Genomic DNA, 16,815 nt, shown 5'->3' with positions numbered 1-16,815 from the left:
GTGTTCAAAAGATTAAAACATTTGCATCACAAAAATGCCTCCTCAAAAAAACCTCAACCTCACTAAACACTCGGCCTTATATCCGTCTCCCGTGCGTTCATGTGAACGTCAATCGCATCTTCTTCCCCTGTGGTGCATATACGTAAACAAGATTGCCGCGGCGCTCCGTCGGGGAAGTAGATGCGAGCGTCTTCATCACATACACATGGACGCATTTGTCAAAATTGTCCCCCAGCTGTGGGGGTGGCCAGAGAGTGACCAACGGTGGCCACGGCCACCCTGTAGCTCCGCCACTGACAGAGCACCGATAGATGGCGCTAATACAGAAAGGATGTAAAACATAATGCGCTTTCATAGGCTGTAAAAATATCCGCTAAACAGCTCATCCACAAAAGGTGAGCCGCGATGTGACGAGGGACCACAGTACTGTAAATATTTACAATGACCAGCGTTTGATGGCGTTCTAGGAGTAAAATGTTTCATTTAAAAGTGGATACTGACAGTTTTACTTCCACACATGGAAACTAATTCCAGTCCACAAGAAAGAACAGCAACAAAATTACTGAAAAGTTTTTTTTATTTGTCAAAAAATCTCCTTAAACACCAACATTTCCAACCTGTAAAAGGCAGCCGACATGTAAAATACCCTTACAATAACATTAGAATCAAAACAGGTACCAAAAAGTACAGTAAAATTACACTTCCTTTCAATGGAAATGTTGGAGGGGAAAGGAAAAAAAACAAACAAAAAAAACACCAAAAAGGGAAAATAAAACCTAGAAATGAAAGCATAAAACAAAACCAAAAACATGGCAAAAAAAAAAAAGTTACATTTCTGATGTTTTCTGTACAAATGGTCTTCTGTCATAAAAGAGGTTGTGTTGGGGGGCCCGTGTGTTTAGTCCATCAGGCCGCCTGTTTCACTGGATCCTGCATAACGTTAAATATTTGTCACAAGTAATTTGATCATAACAATACCAATAAAAAGGAGCGTGAAAGTGAGCACATACCTCACATGGTCACACCATCAGTATGGCTTGTAGGTGCTCTGGTGGCCCCTCCTCGGAGCCTTACCATAGCTGGCACTGCCCTGACCTGGAATCACCCGTTGATTTATTTATACTACAATCACCGCTACAGCTTTACATACAGTCAAAAATAGACAAACACAAATGAGTGTCTGACAATAACACTTTTTATACAAAATGTAAGGATTGTACATTTAAGAATTTGGATTTATTACATTTCACAATAATTATTTTAGAAAACACAAAACTGCTGTACATTTTAAAAAATCTGGATATTACTCTGCATAATATATTTTAAAAATAAAACATGACTTAGAAGTGGATAAATATATTAAAAAAAAACAAACTAAATTGGTGACTTTACCAAAAATATTAAATAAATGATATATTATATATTGATGTTAAAATATGTTACATGCTTCAGAGACTTACTGTAGTCATAACCAGGGCCGTATCCATAGTAACCGGAAGGGTAGTCATAGCTGCTGTAGCCACTGTATCCTCCATAGCCATAGCCTTGGTTACCATAGCCTTGGTTGTAGTAGCTTCCATAGCCCTGGTTCCAGCCCTGGCTCTGACCTACAGACATGTGGGAATACAGTTTACAATATATTAATAGCTCAGACGTTGGCTTAAAAAAAACAAAAGAAAAAAAGACCACTCACCTCCACGGCCTCTGCCTCCTCGTCCGCTGTAGCCGCCACCACCACCACGTCCTCCATACTGCTGCTGCTGTTGCTGCTGCTGGTACACCTCCTTAGGCTGAGCGATCTTCAGCTCACACTGGAGGAAACACACTTGCTGTCAAACATTTGCACCCTTAAGGTTACAAAATTTAAAAAACGCACGTGCTTACCCTTCCGCCCTCAATGTTGTGGTACTTCTTCTCCAAGCACTTCTTCACACTGGCCTCCTCCTTGTATGTGATGAAGATAAATCCCCTCCTCTTTTTCGTCTTGGGGTCAAGGGGAAGCTCAATTGTTTCGATCTGAAAGAAGACCACGTGGTTTTGTGCTTCTGTATCGTCTCATCTTTATTGGTTGTCAATCTTCTCATCAACAGACCTCTCCGAAGGTGCCGAAGTATTCCCTGATGCTCTCCTCAGCAGCCTCTGGGTTCAAGCCACCGACGAAGATCTTCTTGACAGGCTCCTTCTTCATAGCTAACGCCCTCTTTGGGTCGATCTGCCGGCCATCCAGCCTGTGCTGTTCCTGCTCCAGAACCTGTAGACCACACAGTCAGTATGTCACAATACAAACTACATACAGCTGCATCACAGCGGGGGCCATACCCTGTCCACGCTGGCGGCATCTTTGAAGAGAACGAAGCCAAAGCCTCGAGAGCGTCCGCTGGCCGAGTCGATTTTGATGGTGCAGTCAGACACCTCACCGAACTTGCTGAAGTAGTCCTTGAGGTCTTTTTTGTTAGTCTCCCAGCTCAGACCGCCCACAAACATTTTGCTGCAGCAACCAGACATATTGTCACTACTTGTACATTAAGACAAATCGAAAGCAGCATTTTTATTTATTTATTTTTAAATTGAGGGTCCTGCAAATGAGCCGCAGCAAAAAAAAAAAAAAAATGCAACCTGCTGAGTCAATTTCGTCTACACATTTAAAGCATTAATTGAAGAATGGGATGGGGTGATGACAAAATACAGAACAGAAACATTTTTTACATACACAATTAAAAGAAAAGGTTTGCATTCATGCGTTTGTTTTGGCGTCAACTTAAAAAAAAATTTAAAACATAAAATAAAGGAGTCACAAAATTTGAATTTCCGGGATTCGTCGTTTTTCTTAGTGTACATTTCCAGTTCCGAGTTTCAATTTCAAATTCTATATTTACATGTTATACATGACCTTAAAATACACATAATCCACAATTCATGTTTGTTTATTACTGCATTAGAATTGCCATTTTGCATTTAAAAATAGTACATAACCCACAATTAGATTTTCATTTCATTTCATTCACCTACGATAATTTGATTTAGTGTAAGATTGTGTTTCATCGGATGCTCTAAAGATGTTTCAAAGACAAGCTACTCTGTATTCATAAAAAATAGGTCAAATGCACCGGAGCACTCACCCAGCGTCCTCCTCTCCTTTGCTCGCATCGATCTTGCCGCCATCTGCCGCATTCTCGTCCTCTGCCATCAGCTCGGTTCCTGCTCCGTTCTGGTCATCCTCACCCTCGTTGCCGTTCTGATCCGATGTTTCCATCAGTAGATTGTCAGTGTCACACATTCTGGAGGGTGGATTGTTCACAAGCTAAAATGACAACAAACACGGGTCAATATACACAGTGTGTAGTATAAGTGCACTGCAATATATAATGTTTCAAATAAGGTAGGAGAAATATATAGTGCCATGCAACCACAATTGCAAGCATAACACAAACTCTTCATCTTGTGAGAACCAAAATTCTCAAGTAATATTAATCCCACAGTTGAATTTAAACGACACTGAGGGATGGAACAGACTTTAAGCAACTTTAAAGTTGTTTTCATCTGAACAATCCGAAACCGCGGAGTTTCCTGTTCAAACACCAATTATTTACGCTTAAACCAGGGTAACATTACATCAAAACAATCACATTTGGTCGACGCACGTGGATGACGTTATTTTCGCAGTTTTAAAACTGACAGGCGTGTAATAAACAGAGAAGCTTACATTACTTACTAAATAGTTTGCTAACAATAAGGGGCTAACTGGATGCTAACACGCTTAGCTAGCGTTCAAGAGAACCGCGCTTTGCTCGAGGAAGGAAAACGGCAAGGCCCGGCTTGCAGTCGCACAACTAAAACGGCACGCACTTCCGTAGAGGTGCATGGTAAATGAAGTAAAACAATCTAAAGAGATTTTAAAAGGTGATAATATGCACAATTTTTATTGCTAATGATTGCGAACCATTCATTCGCCATACATAACAGGCGCGTCAATGTAATGCTAGGCTAGCTAGCAAGCTAGCATACGGATAGTGTCGATTTAACACTCCGGAAATGGCATTAGCGAGTAACAAAGCTAACCCCGTGTGTAAACCCCCTAACATATATAATCTCGTATACGCAAAAGTACATTGAAATCCACCAATAACATTAAAATCACCTTACTTCAAGATTTGGGGGAGGGAAAAGAAGAGGGAGACGCCGGATCTCAGCTTCAAAATGGACACTCCAAATTCGCCGCTAACTCGTGGCAACATATATACGACCGGATGTGACCCGTGCCGGGCCACGTCGGAACAAAAACGAAGCCGATTTGACAGAGAGGTCGTAGGAGTAAATAAAGACGCCCAGCTATTGGCTGAGAAAAGTCGTGACGAAATAAAGTACACAAATGTTCTTCCGGTATGTGTAGCGTGTACTTTCAATGAGATGCTAACCAGAGACAAATTACATTTGTAATAAAATCATTCTTGCGGTGTATTAACGATAAAAGTAACTGCTAAATAGTACCGATAATGCTGTGTGATCGTAATAAATACATATATTAAAGAGTAAATAGGGGAAATACACAAATACGGTTACTATTTCTATTCACTAAATACTAAAATGTAGAATATTTATAGTTTTAGCGAATCCATTAAACTGTAAGGGCTTTCTGCAGTTAGGAAGACTTATGTCTGCGAGCATTAATAGCAAGCTCCTCTACTGAGACGCTGAATCTCAAAACAATCATTGTTAAAAGACAACCACGGTGTAGCCCACCTATCATCACATTGTTTATGATACACGAACATGTAACGCCAAGTTAATTTGCCCTTTTTACTAGCAATCATTTCAAACGGTTTTTGGTTGCTTTCCAATGAAAGTTATTTAATTCCTTCCTTTTATACTCGGGTACAAGAAAATGTATGTAAAATAGATTTTTTCATGGCGCCAGGTGTAACAAAAAAATGTTTCAAAGCAAACTAACATTTACCAAAAAGTCAAATTTAAAATATATTGTGGTAACGTGTAACGTTACATGTTGGCATCAAACCCACAATGGCACACGGACAACTATAGAACACGACCTGGAACTGAACATGCCGCAAGCAAAGCAGCACACGTGTACTCCGGCTGCGTCAGTTCAGTTTCATCTCGACGTGGAGATTTGCCTCCCGTGCAAAGCTGTATTTTTACATTTTACTGTACAAGCAAGTTAGTTTTACACTTTTATAGCAGGTAAGAATTTTAAAATATGACTAGACACCGCTTGTCCGGTGCAGTTTTATGATGGGGACAGTGTTGTAATCCAAGTATGCATGGACGACAGCGTTCACAAGACTTAACAGATGATGTAATCACGCGTGCAAGACAGCACAACACGGTCGTGACTCCGCAACCTCACAGCATACGAATGTATGCTACAGACAGTTTGACCCTGGAACAGATTTGTATTTGCATTATGATGGAAAAAAAAACCAACAAAACAAAACAATGTGGAGATTAGACGCGTTCTTTATTTCTTTTCAGCCACAGTTCAATGTTACTTTATTCACAGGTGCGAGTTTAAAAACATTTAGAATTATTTAAAAACACTTATGTCAAGACGTTAAAACAGAGCAAAACTTTAAATCATGCATGTAATAAACTTATCCTTTAAAGATGACCCCCCCCCACCCCGACTGTCAAGTCTGTAGTCTGCGTCTGATTTGTAGTGGGTTCTAGGATCGGGAAGTGCTGACCCAGTGGTACTTGTCCACACGGGGGCCAGTGAACGTGAACGTGGCCCGGTAGGACTTTAAGCCTTTCTGGCCAGAGATCTGCTGTGCAGGACCTCCGGGAGGTTGGGGAGGGGCATGAGGCTGGAAAGCATCCCCGCAGAAGGCCTTCCTCTTGGGGTACGTGAGCCACGTCTTAGGGGCGCCGAGACCAAACTCGCTGAACTAAAGACCAAAAGAAAAAAAGCAGTGTGGGGGGGAAAAAATCAGAACAAATCGTGAGACAAAAGTCCGTGGATTGGGACCCTACCCGGTAGACACTATTGGGGTTGTTGACTGTGGGGATGGTCATGGGTTCAGGGTTGGCAGGGTGGCACAGAGCAGACAGGACGCTGCCGCTGCTGCTGCTGCTCATGCTGCTGTCGCCGCCGCCGCCACCACCACCATCTTCCTCCTCATCTGACGAGCTCCCCGAGGGCACGTCCAAGCTGGCTCGCTCCACTGCGTCATGGACACGGCGGGAAAACTCGCCGTCCGCCCGCCGACCGCAGCCGTCCACCGTGGAGATGCAGAAGGGGGCGCTGTGTTCGCCATACCTGCCGGCAGTGGAACTCTTGTATACAACAGCCAATAAACTGTCATCCACACCAACTGGCTTGTTGCTCTTCCGTGCCAGTCCCGTTGATGGCAGTAGTGCCTTGGAAATTGTTGTCCAACCCCCCCCCCCCAAAAAAAAACCACTTCCCATTTTAGTTGTACCAAAAAAAAAAAAAAAAAATGCAAAAGAGTCGTATACAAATGCAAAACAGGAAAAAAAAGTTCAGGGAAGTCTTAACTTTGCGAGATCAAAGTTGTGCGACACACCAGTCCTACGCACTACCCGATTTACAAGATTAAAAACCTTTAATTCAAATGTTAATCAATCGGGCGTAACTCGCACAATACGTCGCACCTTTGGAGCTGCAACACAAAACCGCATGTTCCATCTCCGATTTGTTTTGAACAAAGTTCCACTTAATGACGTTGCATCGTAAAACTACCAATACGGTAGACGTAAAGTTTTAGGTAGCATAGTCATGGAAGTGCAAAAAGTTGCTCAATATATGCTACAAAAATTGGTTAACGGAAAGCCAAAATGTTCATGTTCCGAGTACGAAATGAGTCTAGCGGCTCTACCTAGTGGTGGCTTTGGTCAATTACAGTTTCATCAAACACTTCCAACCCAATTTCTCTAAATTCATCAAAATTCGAGATTTAATTTTTGACCTTGTTGTAGGCTCAAATACTAAAGTTACTATATTTAAATAAATGTAGGGACCTGATACGGTGGAACCTTGGTTAGCGTCATTTCATTCCAGGTCTGCCTAAACAAAACAATTCAAAATGCTGTCAATGAAAATAACCTTAAATGCTCACGTATCCCTTTCATTCGTCATTTACTGTTCAATATGGATTTAGAATTGTTTTATGCATGTAACACTTTTGTCAAATATGACAAAATTATTTTGTTGACCAAACTTTGCAGGATAACAAGGCTGACTCGCTAAACATGGCTCTTTGATGACTAAAACATCACAAGGCGTGAGTGAGTTTTCGTTGAGTCAACCGTCGATGACAGACTGGCGACCCAACGTTGCGACTTCCGATTGCCATTTTGTTTATCTAGCTAATGGATGCTAACAAGGAAGGCTGTTTTGCGATGAACAGTTTGACTCCGGGTATTAGCATAACACGCACCGTATTGTACGTTAACTGGAAAACGCATGCAAAAAGGCAAAATTGCGGTGTAAATGTTTGACATAACTGAAAAACACATGAACCGAGGTTCCACTGTAGTCACCAAAAAGCCTAATGCCAAGACCAGTTCAAAATTAGGCCAGTAGGTGGCGCTTGTCATGAGGATCTTTATATTAGAAATGCAGCACCCTTGTCAAGACAAATAATTAAATGTCCAAAAAAAAAGTAGAAGTATTCTGACCTGCATGAAACCTCGCCAGGGTCAACCCACAAGGTCAGTTCTTGAGGCAGGCCCAGGTCCTCGTAGCGAACCGCGCTCCTGTCGCACGCCTCTTGCAACACGGGGTCTTGTAGTCGCACGCGGTTCATACGTAGACACCTGGGAAAACACAAAAACTTAATTCATAAACAAGAACATTGAGACAAGTACACAATGCACTCAAAATCTAAGCAAATAGCTATTTTACCAAACAAGAGGCAACACTTCAAAACTGAAAATTAATCAAAATAAGCCATTTGAGACCTACCTTCAATTTATGGATTTACCGTTTTGTGTACAAGAAAAAAAGCAAGCCTCACTGACTAACGCGTTAGCATACCTACCATTTTAAGACAAACATTTTAGCCAAACAAGGAAGCAACATTGTTTAAAATAGACAATTTGAAACAAGACTACCTTTAATCAGTTTACAATCATTGAAAAAAATAAAATACACTTTACACAGTATTTACAAAGCATTACACACACACACGCTTACCTACATTCAAAAAGAGACTTTAGGAAAAAATGTTATCCATTTTAACCAATAATGAAAAAAAAATGTTTGAAATTGTCACAAAAATCTCATCGGACTCCTTCAGCTTATTCTAATTTACAATATTTGTGTTTAAAGACTAACAGTAGCTGGCTAGTTGACAGAACACAAACATTAGCTTGCCTACATTCATAAAAAGCTTTTCCAAACACATTTTTAGCCATTTCCACCACACAAGAAAGCAACATTGTGTTTTAAGTTAATTGCAGAAAAATATTTGACCTTTAATTTAGTCAGAAAATGTTTAAAACAGACCTGCAACTCAATTACACACTAATTGTAATAGTTGTCCAATTTACAACACACCAGAAAAGCAAGTGAAGGCAACATTTTGGAGGCCTACAGACCTGTAGGCTTGCCCTTTGGTCGGTGTGTTCGGGTGCCAGTGGCTTTTGTAGCTCTCAAACAAAGCAGACGTGAGCGCGGCGGCAAAGCGTTCTCGGCTGTCGTTATCCAGGCAGCCGTATCGTTTAACCAAGCGGGCCACGAAAAACACAGCGGCGGCGATTTCCTCCTTCATGACGGTCAAGTCGGTGAACTTCACAGCTAAAACATCTGCACAAAGAATTAAAACAACAACAAAAACACGTAGGGTGATCCTACTGATGAAAAAAAAAACGAGTAAAAGTAACAAACAGAAAGTTAAGCAAACATATTTGCTGCTGGATCTCGATAAAGAAGTCAGCTTTCTTGTTCTAAACCAATAATAAATATCTCATTTTTAAAGTGTGCGTGTGCTTAAAATAAGTGTTGATGCATCACACTAATAAGACGCATCACTTTAACCAAGTCAGCAAACACACCCGAACCCACTTGACTTAATAATGGTGGCAGTGGGCGGGGCTAACTGGTTACTAACCAAAAAAAGGGATTTATTTGGGTTAAAAGTACAATCATTACAGCATCTGCCTTCATAACAATTTTACATCTTTTTATGCATGTGGCACAACATGATTTATTGTTGAAAAAAAGTGACTTTCACTGGCCAGCAGCTAGCCTGGCAACTAGCCTGGCAACTAGCCCCCTGCCGGCCATTTTGTAGAATGACTTCCAATAGCACCTGGACGATATGGCCACTTTTGCCTGTCGAAGCACTAAAATCGCTTTCAATTCAGTACAACATTTGCAAAAAAAGTGTGTGTGTGTGCCGGGGGGGGGGTAATTTCTAAATAATAAATGTCTAAATAATTCAATTTTTTTGTTTGGAATGTAAATGAACACCCATCATATATTTTTGTATAAAAATGAGTTATCTTAGAGTACAGCATTGAGATCAAATCTTGCGTTAAAAATAACTACTATGAACATAATTATGAAAAAGGAAAATCATCATCCGGTACATTTTGTATTATTTTTCTTACATTTATTGGTGTTATTTTGTTATTTTTCCCCCAATATAACTGTATACTTATAATCAGTATTAAATACAAATAAAAATACATAATTTAGTATACAGTATATACGTTTTATGAATAAAATACATACAAATATATTTATGTACATGATTTAGTATTTTTAAAATAATTTAGAGTGTATATAGATTTTAATATATTTGTTAAAATTAGATACTTTAAAAATATTTTTTATATAATTAATACAATCAAGTTTAAAATTCTCAACAAAATGATGAAAGAATATGATGAACAGTATTTTATTTTTAAAGCTATTGTTATATTCTTAAATATAATAAATACATATATCTTTAAATTAAAATACAGTATATCATTTAGTGTTTTAAATACTTATACAGATATACTTTTTCATATTTTAAGTATTTTTAAAATATATTTACAATCATAAAACAACATACATAATTTAGTAATTTAATATTTTTAATACAGTATATACTTTTTCATGTTTTTTAAATATCATGAATAAGAGGAGGTCCTTTGTTCCAACAGCTACCATACATTTACAAACATCATTTTGCACTTTTTAATATTATCGTTAATACAGTATACCTTTTAAATGTTTTTTTTTTACATTACATTTAAACACATTACGTTATTTTTAAATATAATACAATAATGATAAAATAAACAAAACTACACATTTAGCATATTTAAAATAATTTCATACAGAATAAACCGTTTTTCTATCCTTCAATGTTTTTTAAACTCATAATTAAGTTTGTTTGATCCTTTTCAGGACATAAACACAGAAAAAAATCACTGGATCCATCGTATTTTTTTAAATTATTATTTTGTGTACAACAATTTAATTTAAGCCATTCTGTGACTGTTTTAAGAGGGGAAGGAAAAACCCCAACAATCTCCATTCCAAACCTCCACCATAAAACACAAGCTGAGATGTACAAGCAGCACAAAAGAAAGCTGATCACTGGAGGTCAAGAGAACATGTGCTCACTTCCCACTGATTATTTGCTGCCTTTTTGACCTTTTACATGAATCATTTCACTGATGACCTATAGTGGATTTTCACTTCATGATTTTGTTTGACATGACCAAGGGAAAAGGTACATTAGCTACAATCAAAAATAAAAACAGAATTGTAAAAAAAAATAAATCAATGAAGGGAATAAGGAATGGTGACAGAGTGAGGAAACTGCAATAAATATAAACACGCACACACAGAGGAAAACCGAAAGCAGCATCCATCGTTTGTGTTCACTCGACAAAGAGGCCAAAAATACATCAGCCAAGAAAATGTCAAAATAAATAGAACCGCATACAAAATGCTTCTCATAGAAGCTTCAAAAAAATGTGTGGAGACTTGAGAGACAATGTGACGACAAGGAAATACACACAAATACACAACAGCAACACAGCAAGTATTGGTTTGTCTGAGCTTTAAAGTGCTGCCAGGATATAGTTGGTGTGCAAAAAAACACTCCAAAACAACTTAACTCCATCAAAACCAGTGAAGAAATGTAGTTAGACAGCCTTGGTTTTCCTGATCTGGCAAAACAACAAACTGTCGCCATCCAATGAAGAGCAACAAAAGCATTTCAAGATGTGAACACTGATGTCTTATTTTCCTTTTTGGTAGATTTTGGGTAGAAATGTTCCCCCAAAGATGGCATATTGTGTGAGATTTCTGTACATCTTGCAAGCTCTCAGTGCACCTCACTGGAGCTCAGCTCAGCAAGCATCAAAGGCTTAAAGAACGGTTAACTTCTTTTTACGCTTGACATAATTCATGTACAATTAATGCAACAAAAAAACCACCAACATAACTCTTATTGCAACCTCATTTGTTCATAAAAGTGCGTACGTAAGAGTGTTAACGGTTTGTACGTTTGAATATGGACGGTGGTTAACTTCTTTTTACACTGTAAGACAGTAAAGAATGTTAAATGTTTCAAAATGGCAACAGTTGGACCCTAGAATGGATTATTTTCTATTTCCATTCATTTCTATGGTAAAATCTGCTGAACCGTACCTGCAAATTTATTACATGTTTTAAAATTTTACCTGACCAACCAAACAATACCAGTGCATGCTTTCATTGGACAGCAACACAAAAGGGGAACAAGTGGGGCGCCTGCTAGAGACTGACATGTTTGGACACTTGTCTTTTCTGTCACCAAAGACGAAAAGTTGCACCAAAAGGGACCAATGTATGGTCATCTCACGAAAGACAAGATGGGACGTTAGCAGCGTTATCTTTGACTGATTGGCAGCTTTGGTCGCATTTTCTTTTGTCATCTCCCATAAACTGCAATCACTGGAATTCAGTTTGGTCTGTTGGAGAGATGCAAAGTCAGCAAGTGAACAATAGCCTCTGAAACTGAATCCATCTTTAGATAAAGCAGCGGAGGACACATCATAAGGACGTTCATGCGTATGGCAAGTTTAAGAATCTCCTATTAATCAAAGGATGAAATCCACGTACGTAATACTATCCAACACGATGAAAAACTAAACTGCGAACAAGTTGAGGATTTCTATCAGTAAATATACTGTACATTCAGCATTCTGAGCTTGCTTGTGCAATGTTAATGATATCACAGCAGCCCGCTTCTTCTTTTTTAAAGCCTCTCCTGGCACGAATAGGGTCAATACTGTGGAAATATTATTAAAATGTAAAGACTGTAACGGTTTGGCACCTCCTTGTTTCAAAGATCACATCTTTGGATTCATGTGGAGTGTTGATGAGCTGCCTTGTAACAGTCAGCTTGTCATTTGAAGCACTTCCCTATTTCCTCATCCATGAATTAAGCGTCCATGTGGTCAGGATTTCTGCAGATTAACAAGACGTTTTGCCTGAGGTTAAGGTTCCACTCACCTACTCCACGGTGCTTCTAAACTACAAAGTAGCTGCCTGGTCTCAGTGCTCACGACTGTATGAAAACAACAATAAGTCACAATAAATAAATAGAACATAGCAAACAAAAAGAAAACAATGTGAGGCTTGTAAGCAGGCGATGCTGTGTTGAGTTGCTGGTAAAACAGTGTGGTGCCGGTGATGCTGCTGCTTCTTCTTCTTCTTCTTCTGCTGCTGCTGCTGCTGCTGCTGCTGCTGCGTCACCACTGCACTTCATGGCCCGACACAGTCCCGACTGACCAGTGCTGTCTTGCTTCTCGGGTCCAGTTAAAATGGGAGCTTCTTCAGTTGCTCAAAGGTGATGAAGAACTAAAGTTTGGGTAAAGGAAACAAACAAAGCACATCTATGGTATAATGAGATCCAATATAAGCACTGGACGAGTGATACTGTTCCACACCAGCCCTGTAGGAGGTGCTGATATGTACAAGTATTACAAAGTGGGTACCAACTGCTCAAACGTCAAGATATTTCAATATGGCGGCATTAACCACTGTGTTTCTACTGCCACAATAAACATTGCTGGTACCTTAACAACATTTCTTAGTAAGGCTACCTAGCAGTTACAGAACCCCACATTTTTTTGCACTTTATTTGCTCTTGTGTGCTCGTGTCCTTTCGCTGCTGTTTTAGCATAATAACTACCAAACTGCAACAAAACGTAACACATCGCCTTGCATGGTTTGCACGCAAGGGAAACTGTATAAGTATATAAGCCTCACTCATGTGATGCAAAGAGTGCAGCCCCAGCATTGGGACACAGCTGCTGCACGACGTGGCCTCCAATGCACGTCAACTACAACAGCAAACAACGTGAAAATACATTCCTGGAGCTGCACCTTTATCTAGATCTGCACCAAAATGTAATGGATTCTTCCTTGACCCATGCGCCACTCCTGCTACAAAGTTCTGTAGACAACACAAAACACATCATCTTTAAAAAGGATACAATGATGTTCCAAGGCCCCAATCGCAGCCAGTTAGGCCAGAAGCCCTTGTAGAGAGCAAAGAATCCTTCGTTCCTCCACGTCTGCATCACTCCGTCCAAAGTGCCTTTGTACATGGGTGCTCCCGACAGCACTCGCTGGTTCATCATCCGGGTGCGGACCACGTCCACGGGGTTGGAGGCCAGCGCCCCCGCCAGGCCGCATGTGAAACTTGAACTGCGTACATGCAGAAGTGAATGAGATGAAAGTAAAACTGATAATAAAAGCCAACTATAGACAATGAGCTTACATAAAATGTGTCAAAATGGTGTCTCCCATGGCGCCAGATCTGAGGAGGTGCTTCTTTGTGATGTCATAGACGGGAAGTTCAACCCCGACGACGATGGCAGCTCGCTGCGCTGTGGGGATGACGCCCTGAGGAAGAGGAGGAGACAAAACAATTAAGTTGAGAGCCCCCCCCCAAAAAAAGACCATGGACACACTGATAAGACACTCACTCGCCACAGGCCTCTTGTGCCTTCCGTCTGGTAGATGTTGATGAAGTTGGACATCATGCTGCCTTGGAGGAGACTGCCCTGCGCCTGCATTCGGATCTGGAGCAAAACAAACAATTGGAACTTGTAACGTCCTGTAGGTGTGACACTTTTGACTACTTAGTGTATTTGTCAAAGAATCGTGCCTTCAGGACGTCAGTGGGGTTGGCCAGCGACGACGACAGGACGCCGGAGACGACGCCACAGAAGACATTGATGACCATGGTCTCATCTGCCAGGAAAGTCAAATATATGAATTAGTCATTCATTCATTCATGAACTCGCAAAACACATTTCCAAAATATGCTACTACTCTTTGGATAAACACAACCAAACAACTTTATTCACTGACTTCACCGTTTGTGATCCTATATCGATCCACTGCATTGTTGCTATCATCTAGCGTATAAACACTGACTGGACATTACATATGGAGGGGAGTAGGAGGACAAGAAAGGAGGAGGTGGGAACAGCAAAAACTAGGATGAAGGTGGAGGTAACACTTTGTAAAAACCAGACAACAGACCCTTTTACACCGTATGCAACACGTTTTGACACAGAGTGAGAGTTTAAATTCGTCTTGACAATGTTTCTCCTTTGTAGGTAGTAGCCTCTTTGCAGTCCATACAGCATTTATTCACAAGTGCCTTTTTCACAGAACCCAATGAAGTGTGATATTGCCAGAACTTTGTGCGCTTTCACACAGCAACACGACGTCCTGCAATCAGACAGTACTTGTTGAAAGCGACAAATGTTAAAACTTCACTCCCCGGACCCCGGCACAGCAGGTTACACTTTCACACAGGTGGCGTCCCGCCTCTGGTACAAGACAGACCTGTTATCTCCCCATTTCGTGTCGGTGCCATTCATACACAACAGCAAAATGGTGGAAAAAAGGCAGGAAAATATGTTCAATGAACTATGGCGAGTGTCACCCACCTTCTGGATGACTGACAAAAAGCCTCTTGAGAGAGTTATAGGTTCCGATCTTGATTGTGCCGTAAGAAGCTTGTCTCAAAAGCGCAGGTGAAATTCTGCCACGCGAAGAAAGAAACATTTAGGCCACATATAGGTTGCTGGTGGTTTCACACACATTCATGTGCTGAGATTTACCCGGAGTAGAGCGCCCGGATGCCCTCCTCCTTGCCAATCCTGAAGAGGGCGTGAAACATGCCTCTGTAGCGGACCTCTGTGTACTGGGACTGACCCTGGACCTGTAGCCGCGTCTTTGTTAGATCTATGGGGAAAGTGCCTACCAGTGGAATGCATACAGTTAATTAAAGTGTCAATGATTCATTCATAGCTTAAATACATTATATATTGTTTGTAATTATGTTCTAAAATGTTCGATTTTTGAATGCAAACAGTGAATTTTCAAAAATTACATTTATAGTTTGTGGCGCCTGCCATGATGAGTTAGCTCTCGCAGTTCAGCCTCATTTCTGGAAGTGACAACATCGTGGTAACAGCTCTCAGCTAAAGCTGAGTAAACAAATGCTTCTCGAGGTGGATCGTCCAATTGGTTCAGCATATTTTTCATGAAAATATAAACATGCCAAAATGTTGCGTTGCTGCTGGATGTTAATAGTATTCAAGTGATACTGTAAGTATGTTTTCTTTTCCAAAAGAGGAAGGTTTAACAATGGACGAAGCAAGTGCAGAAAAGGAGAGACAGATGGACGGCCACCTCGAGTTCTGTCCTTTGCAGTGATCATTTCACTGATGACTTCTTCGAAGGAACACCTTTACAAGAAGCATTTGGCTTGAAAGTACGGTATAAACGCATTTTGAAAAAGAATGTTATTCCGCCAGTACACAAAACAAGGAAGAATGACCACTGCGTCAAAGTTGCCACAGAACAGAGTAAGTCATGTCTTGTGTACATAATGTCTTCTAAACACTATTCCACGATAGCGACAGGGCTGCAAAGCATTATACATGCTGTAGGAACATCTTTTGACAGTGATATGTTTAATGTGGGGGTGGGGGAGGCAGCATTTACACTTGAATGTGTAGATTATAAGTGAATTGTACATTTATTGACATACATAACACTTTAATTGTTAGCTGCAGCTACAAACAACTCTTCTGCTTAAGTGGAAGCCAGTGAACATGAGGATAAAAGCCTCGTAGTCTTGCAATCACAGACAATCAACTGAACCCAATTTCACTTAAATGAAACATAAAACTCACTATAGGACACCACGTAATGATGTAACAACCTTCAGATTGCATTGCACTGCAGTAATGCATATAAAAGGTTATGTCCCTAGTGGTGCACCACCTACCGAATTCTGCGACAATCGAGGCCATCCCTCCGTAGATGAAGGGCTTCCAGTTCAAGTTGGTCATCTCCGCAGCGGCGGCGGCTGCCTCCACCTGCTGCAGCCTGGCCAAAAAGAGCAGCAGACCGCCCAGGCAGAGGTCCAAGCAGCGCTGCGATATCAGGCGACAGAACATGTCGGAAAACATCAAGCTTTGATGGTGATGATGACAATAATACGCCTGCTGCTATCAGAGACGCTCCCTCAACATCAGCATCCGAAGCATACTGCGGCCGGAAAGTGACGCAAAATGTCGTCACATTTGTTGCTTTGCTGCTATTGGCTGCGAGGGCTGTCAATTTAAACGTTTAAGTCATCTATAGGCTGCTGGGCGAACAGTCCGTTAGCGGCGAATATAACGCGAATTAAAATAAGTTTATTGTGTCCTCAGATATCTATTAGCTATACATATATATATTTACATTTCTGTATGGCTAGAATTTTAAGACAAGATGGTCATAGTTTGCTCAAAGCCGCTGTCTCATATTGGCTAACG

General features: G+C 40.5%; 3 protein-coding genes across 4 annotated transcripts; all 3 read right to left on the bottom strand.

Moving 5' to 3' along the window:
* Positions 1-559: 559 nt before the first annotated feature.
* Positions 560-4,285, bottom strand: LOC129169087 (heterogeneous nuclear ribonucleoprotein A/B-like). The gene is made up of 9 exons (XM_054755101.1): positions 4,144-4,285; positions 3,120-3,301; positions 2,320-2,488; positions 2,093-2,251; positions 1,885-2,016; positions 1,694-1,811; positions 1,461-1,607; positions 1,011-1,095; positions 560-930 (listed from the first exon to the last, which is right to left on the bottom strand). The coding sequence occupies exons 2-8, from the start codon at positions 3,275-3,277 to the stop codon at positions 1,028-1,030; spliced, it is 951 nt and encodes a 316-aa protein (XP_054611076.1). The 5' UTR covers positions 3,278-3,301; positions 4,144-4,285; the 3' UTR covers positions 560-930; positions 1,011-1,027.
* A 1,396-nt stretch (positions 4,286-5,681) lies between these two features.
* Positions 5,682-9,025, bottom strand: btg4 (B-cell translocation gene 4). Its single transcript, XM_054755436.1, has 4 exons — positions 8,578-9,025; positions 7,657-7,794; positions 5,989-6,274; positions 5,682-5,903 (listed from the first exon to the last, which is right to left on the bottom strand). Exons 1-4 carry the CDS (start codon positions 8,748-8,750, stop codon positions 5,682-5,684), a joined length of 819 nt encoding a protein of 272 aa, XP_054611411.1. The 5' UTR covers positions 8,751-9,025.
* Positions 9,026-10,088: 1,063 nt separating this feature from the next.
* Positions 10,089-16,551, bottom strand: slc25a14 (solute carrier family 25 member 14). Of its 2 annotated transcripts, none has more exons than XM_054756097.1 (8): positions 15,381-16,203; positions 15,109-15,247; positions 14,935-15,029; positions 14,142-14,227; positions 13,960-14,055; positions 13,752-13,876; positions 13,465-13,678; positions 10,089-12,826 (listed from the first exon to the last, which is right to left on the bottom strand). In XM_054756097.1, the coding sequence occupies exons 1-8, from the start codon at positions 15,403-15,405 to the stop codon at positions 12,785-12,787; spliced, it is 822 nt and encodes a 273-aa protein (XP_054612072.1). In that variant the 5' UTR covers positions 15,406-16,203; the 3' UTR covers positions 10,089-12,784. The 2 variants fall into 2 exon arrangements, with proteins under 2 accessions (XP_054612072.1, XP_054612071.1); XM_054756096.1 differs by lacking the exon at positions 15,381-16,203 and adding an exon at positions 16,284-16,551 and having other exon boundaries at positions 10,090-12,826.
* Positions 16,552-16,815: the final 264 nt, after the last annotated feature.

The sequence above is a fragment of the Dunckerocampus dactyliophorus genome, chromosome 16 (genome assembly GCF_027744805.1).
Source record: "Dunckerocampus dactyliophorus isolate RoL2022-P2 chromosome 16, RoL_Ddac_1.1, whole genome shotgun sequence".
In the NCBI taxonomy this organism is placed as follows: Eukaryota; Metazoa; Chordata; class Actinopteri; order Syngnathiformes; family Syngnathidae; genus Dunckerocampus; species Dunckerocampus dactyliophorus.
Note: the sequence above shows the minus strand (reverse complement) of the source record. Positions and strands in the feature narration are given on the sequence as shown.

What these genes read in the sequence shown, in the direction of transcription:
- btg4 (XM_054755436.1), bottom strand. Translation starts at nt 8,750, where the DNA reads ATGAAGGAGGAAATCGCCGCCGCTGTGTTTTTCGTGGCCCGCTTGGTT. An exon ending in CCTGGCGAGGTTTCATGCAG is followed by an intron (nt 6,275 to 7,656) that starts GTCAGAATACTT and finishes CACTGCCGGCAG; the next exon opens with GTATGGCGAACACAGCGCCC. An exon ending in ACCCCAATAGTGTCTACCGG is followed by an intron (nt 5,904 to 5,988) that starts GTAGGGTCCCAA and finishes TTTGGTCTTTAG; the next exon opens with TTCAGCGAGTTTGGTCTCGG.
- slc25a14 (XM_054756096.1), bottom strand. Translation starts at nt 16,467, where the DNA reads ATGTTTTCCGACATGTTCTGTCGCCTGATATCGCAGCGCTGCTTGGAC. An exon ending in CTCGATTGTCGCAGAATTCG is followed by an intron (nt 15,248 to 16,283) that starts GTAGGTGGTGCA and finishes TTCCACTGGTAG; the next exon opens with GCACTTTCCCCATAGATCTA. An exon ending in TGGGGCCTTGGAACATCATT is followed by an intron (nt 12,827 to 13,464) that starts GTATCCTTTTTA and finishes CCCAAACTTTAG; the next exon opens with TTCTTCATCACCTTTGAGCA.
- LOC129169087 (XM_054755101.1), bottom strand. Translation starts at nt 3,277, where the DNA reads ATGTGTGACACTGACAATCTACTGATGGAAACATCGGATCAGAACGGC. An exon ending in AAAGGAGAGGAGGACGCTGG is followed by an intron (nt 2,489 to 3,119) that starts GTGAGTGCTCCG and finishes TGGTTGCTGCAG; the next exon opens with CAAAATGTTTGTGGGCGGTC. An exon ending in ATGCCGCCAGCGTGGACAGG is followed by an intron (nt 2,252 to 2,319) that starts GTATGGCCCCCG and finishes TGTGGTCTACAG; the next exon opens with GTTCTGGAGCAGGAACAGCA.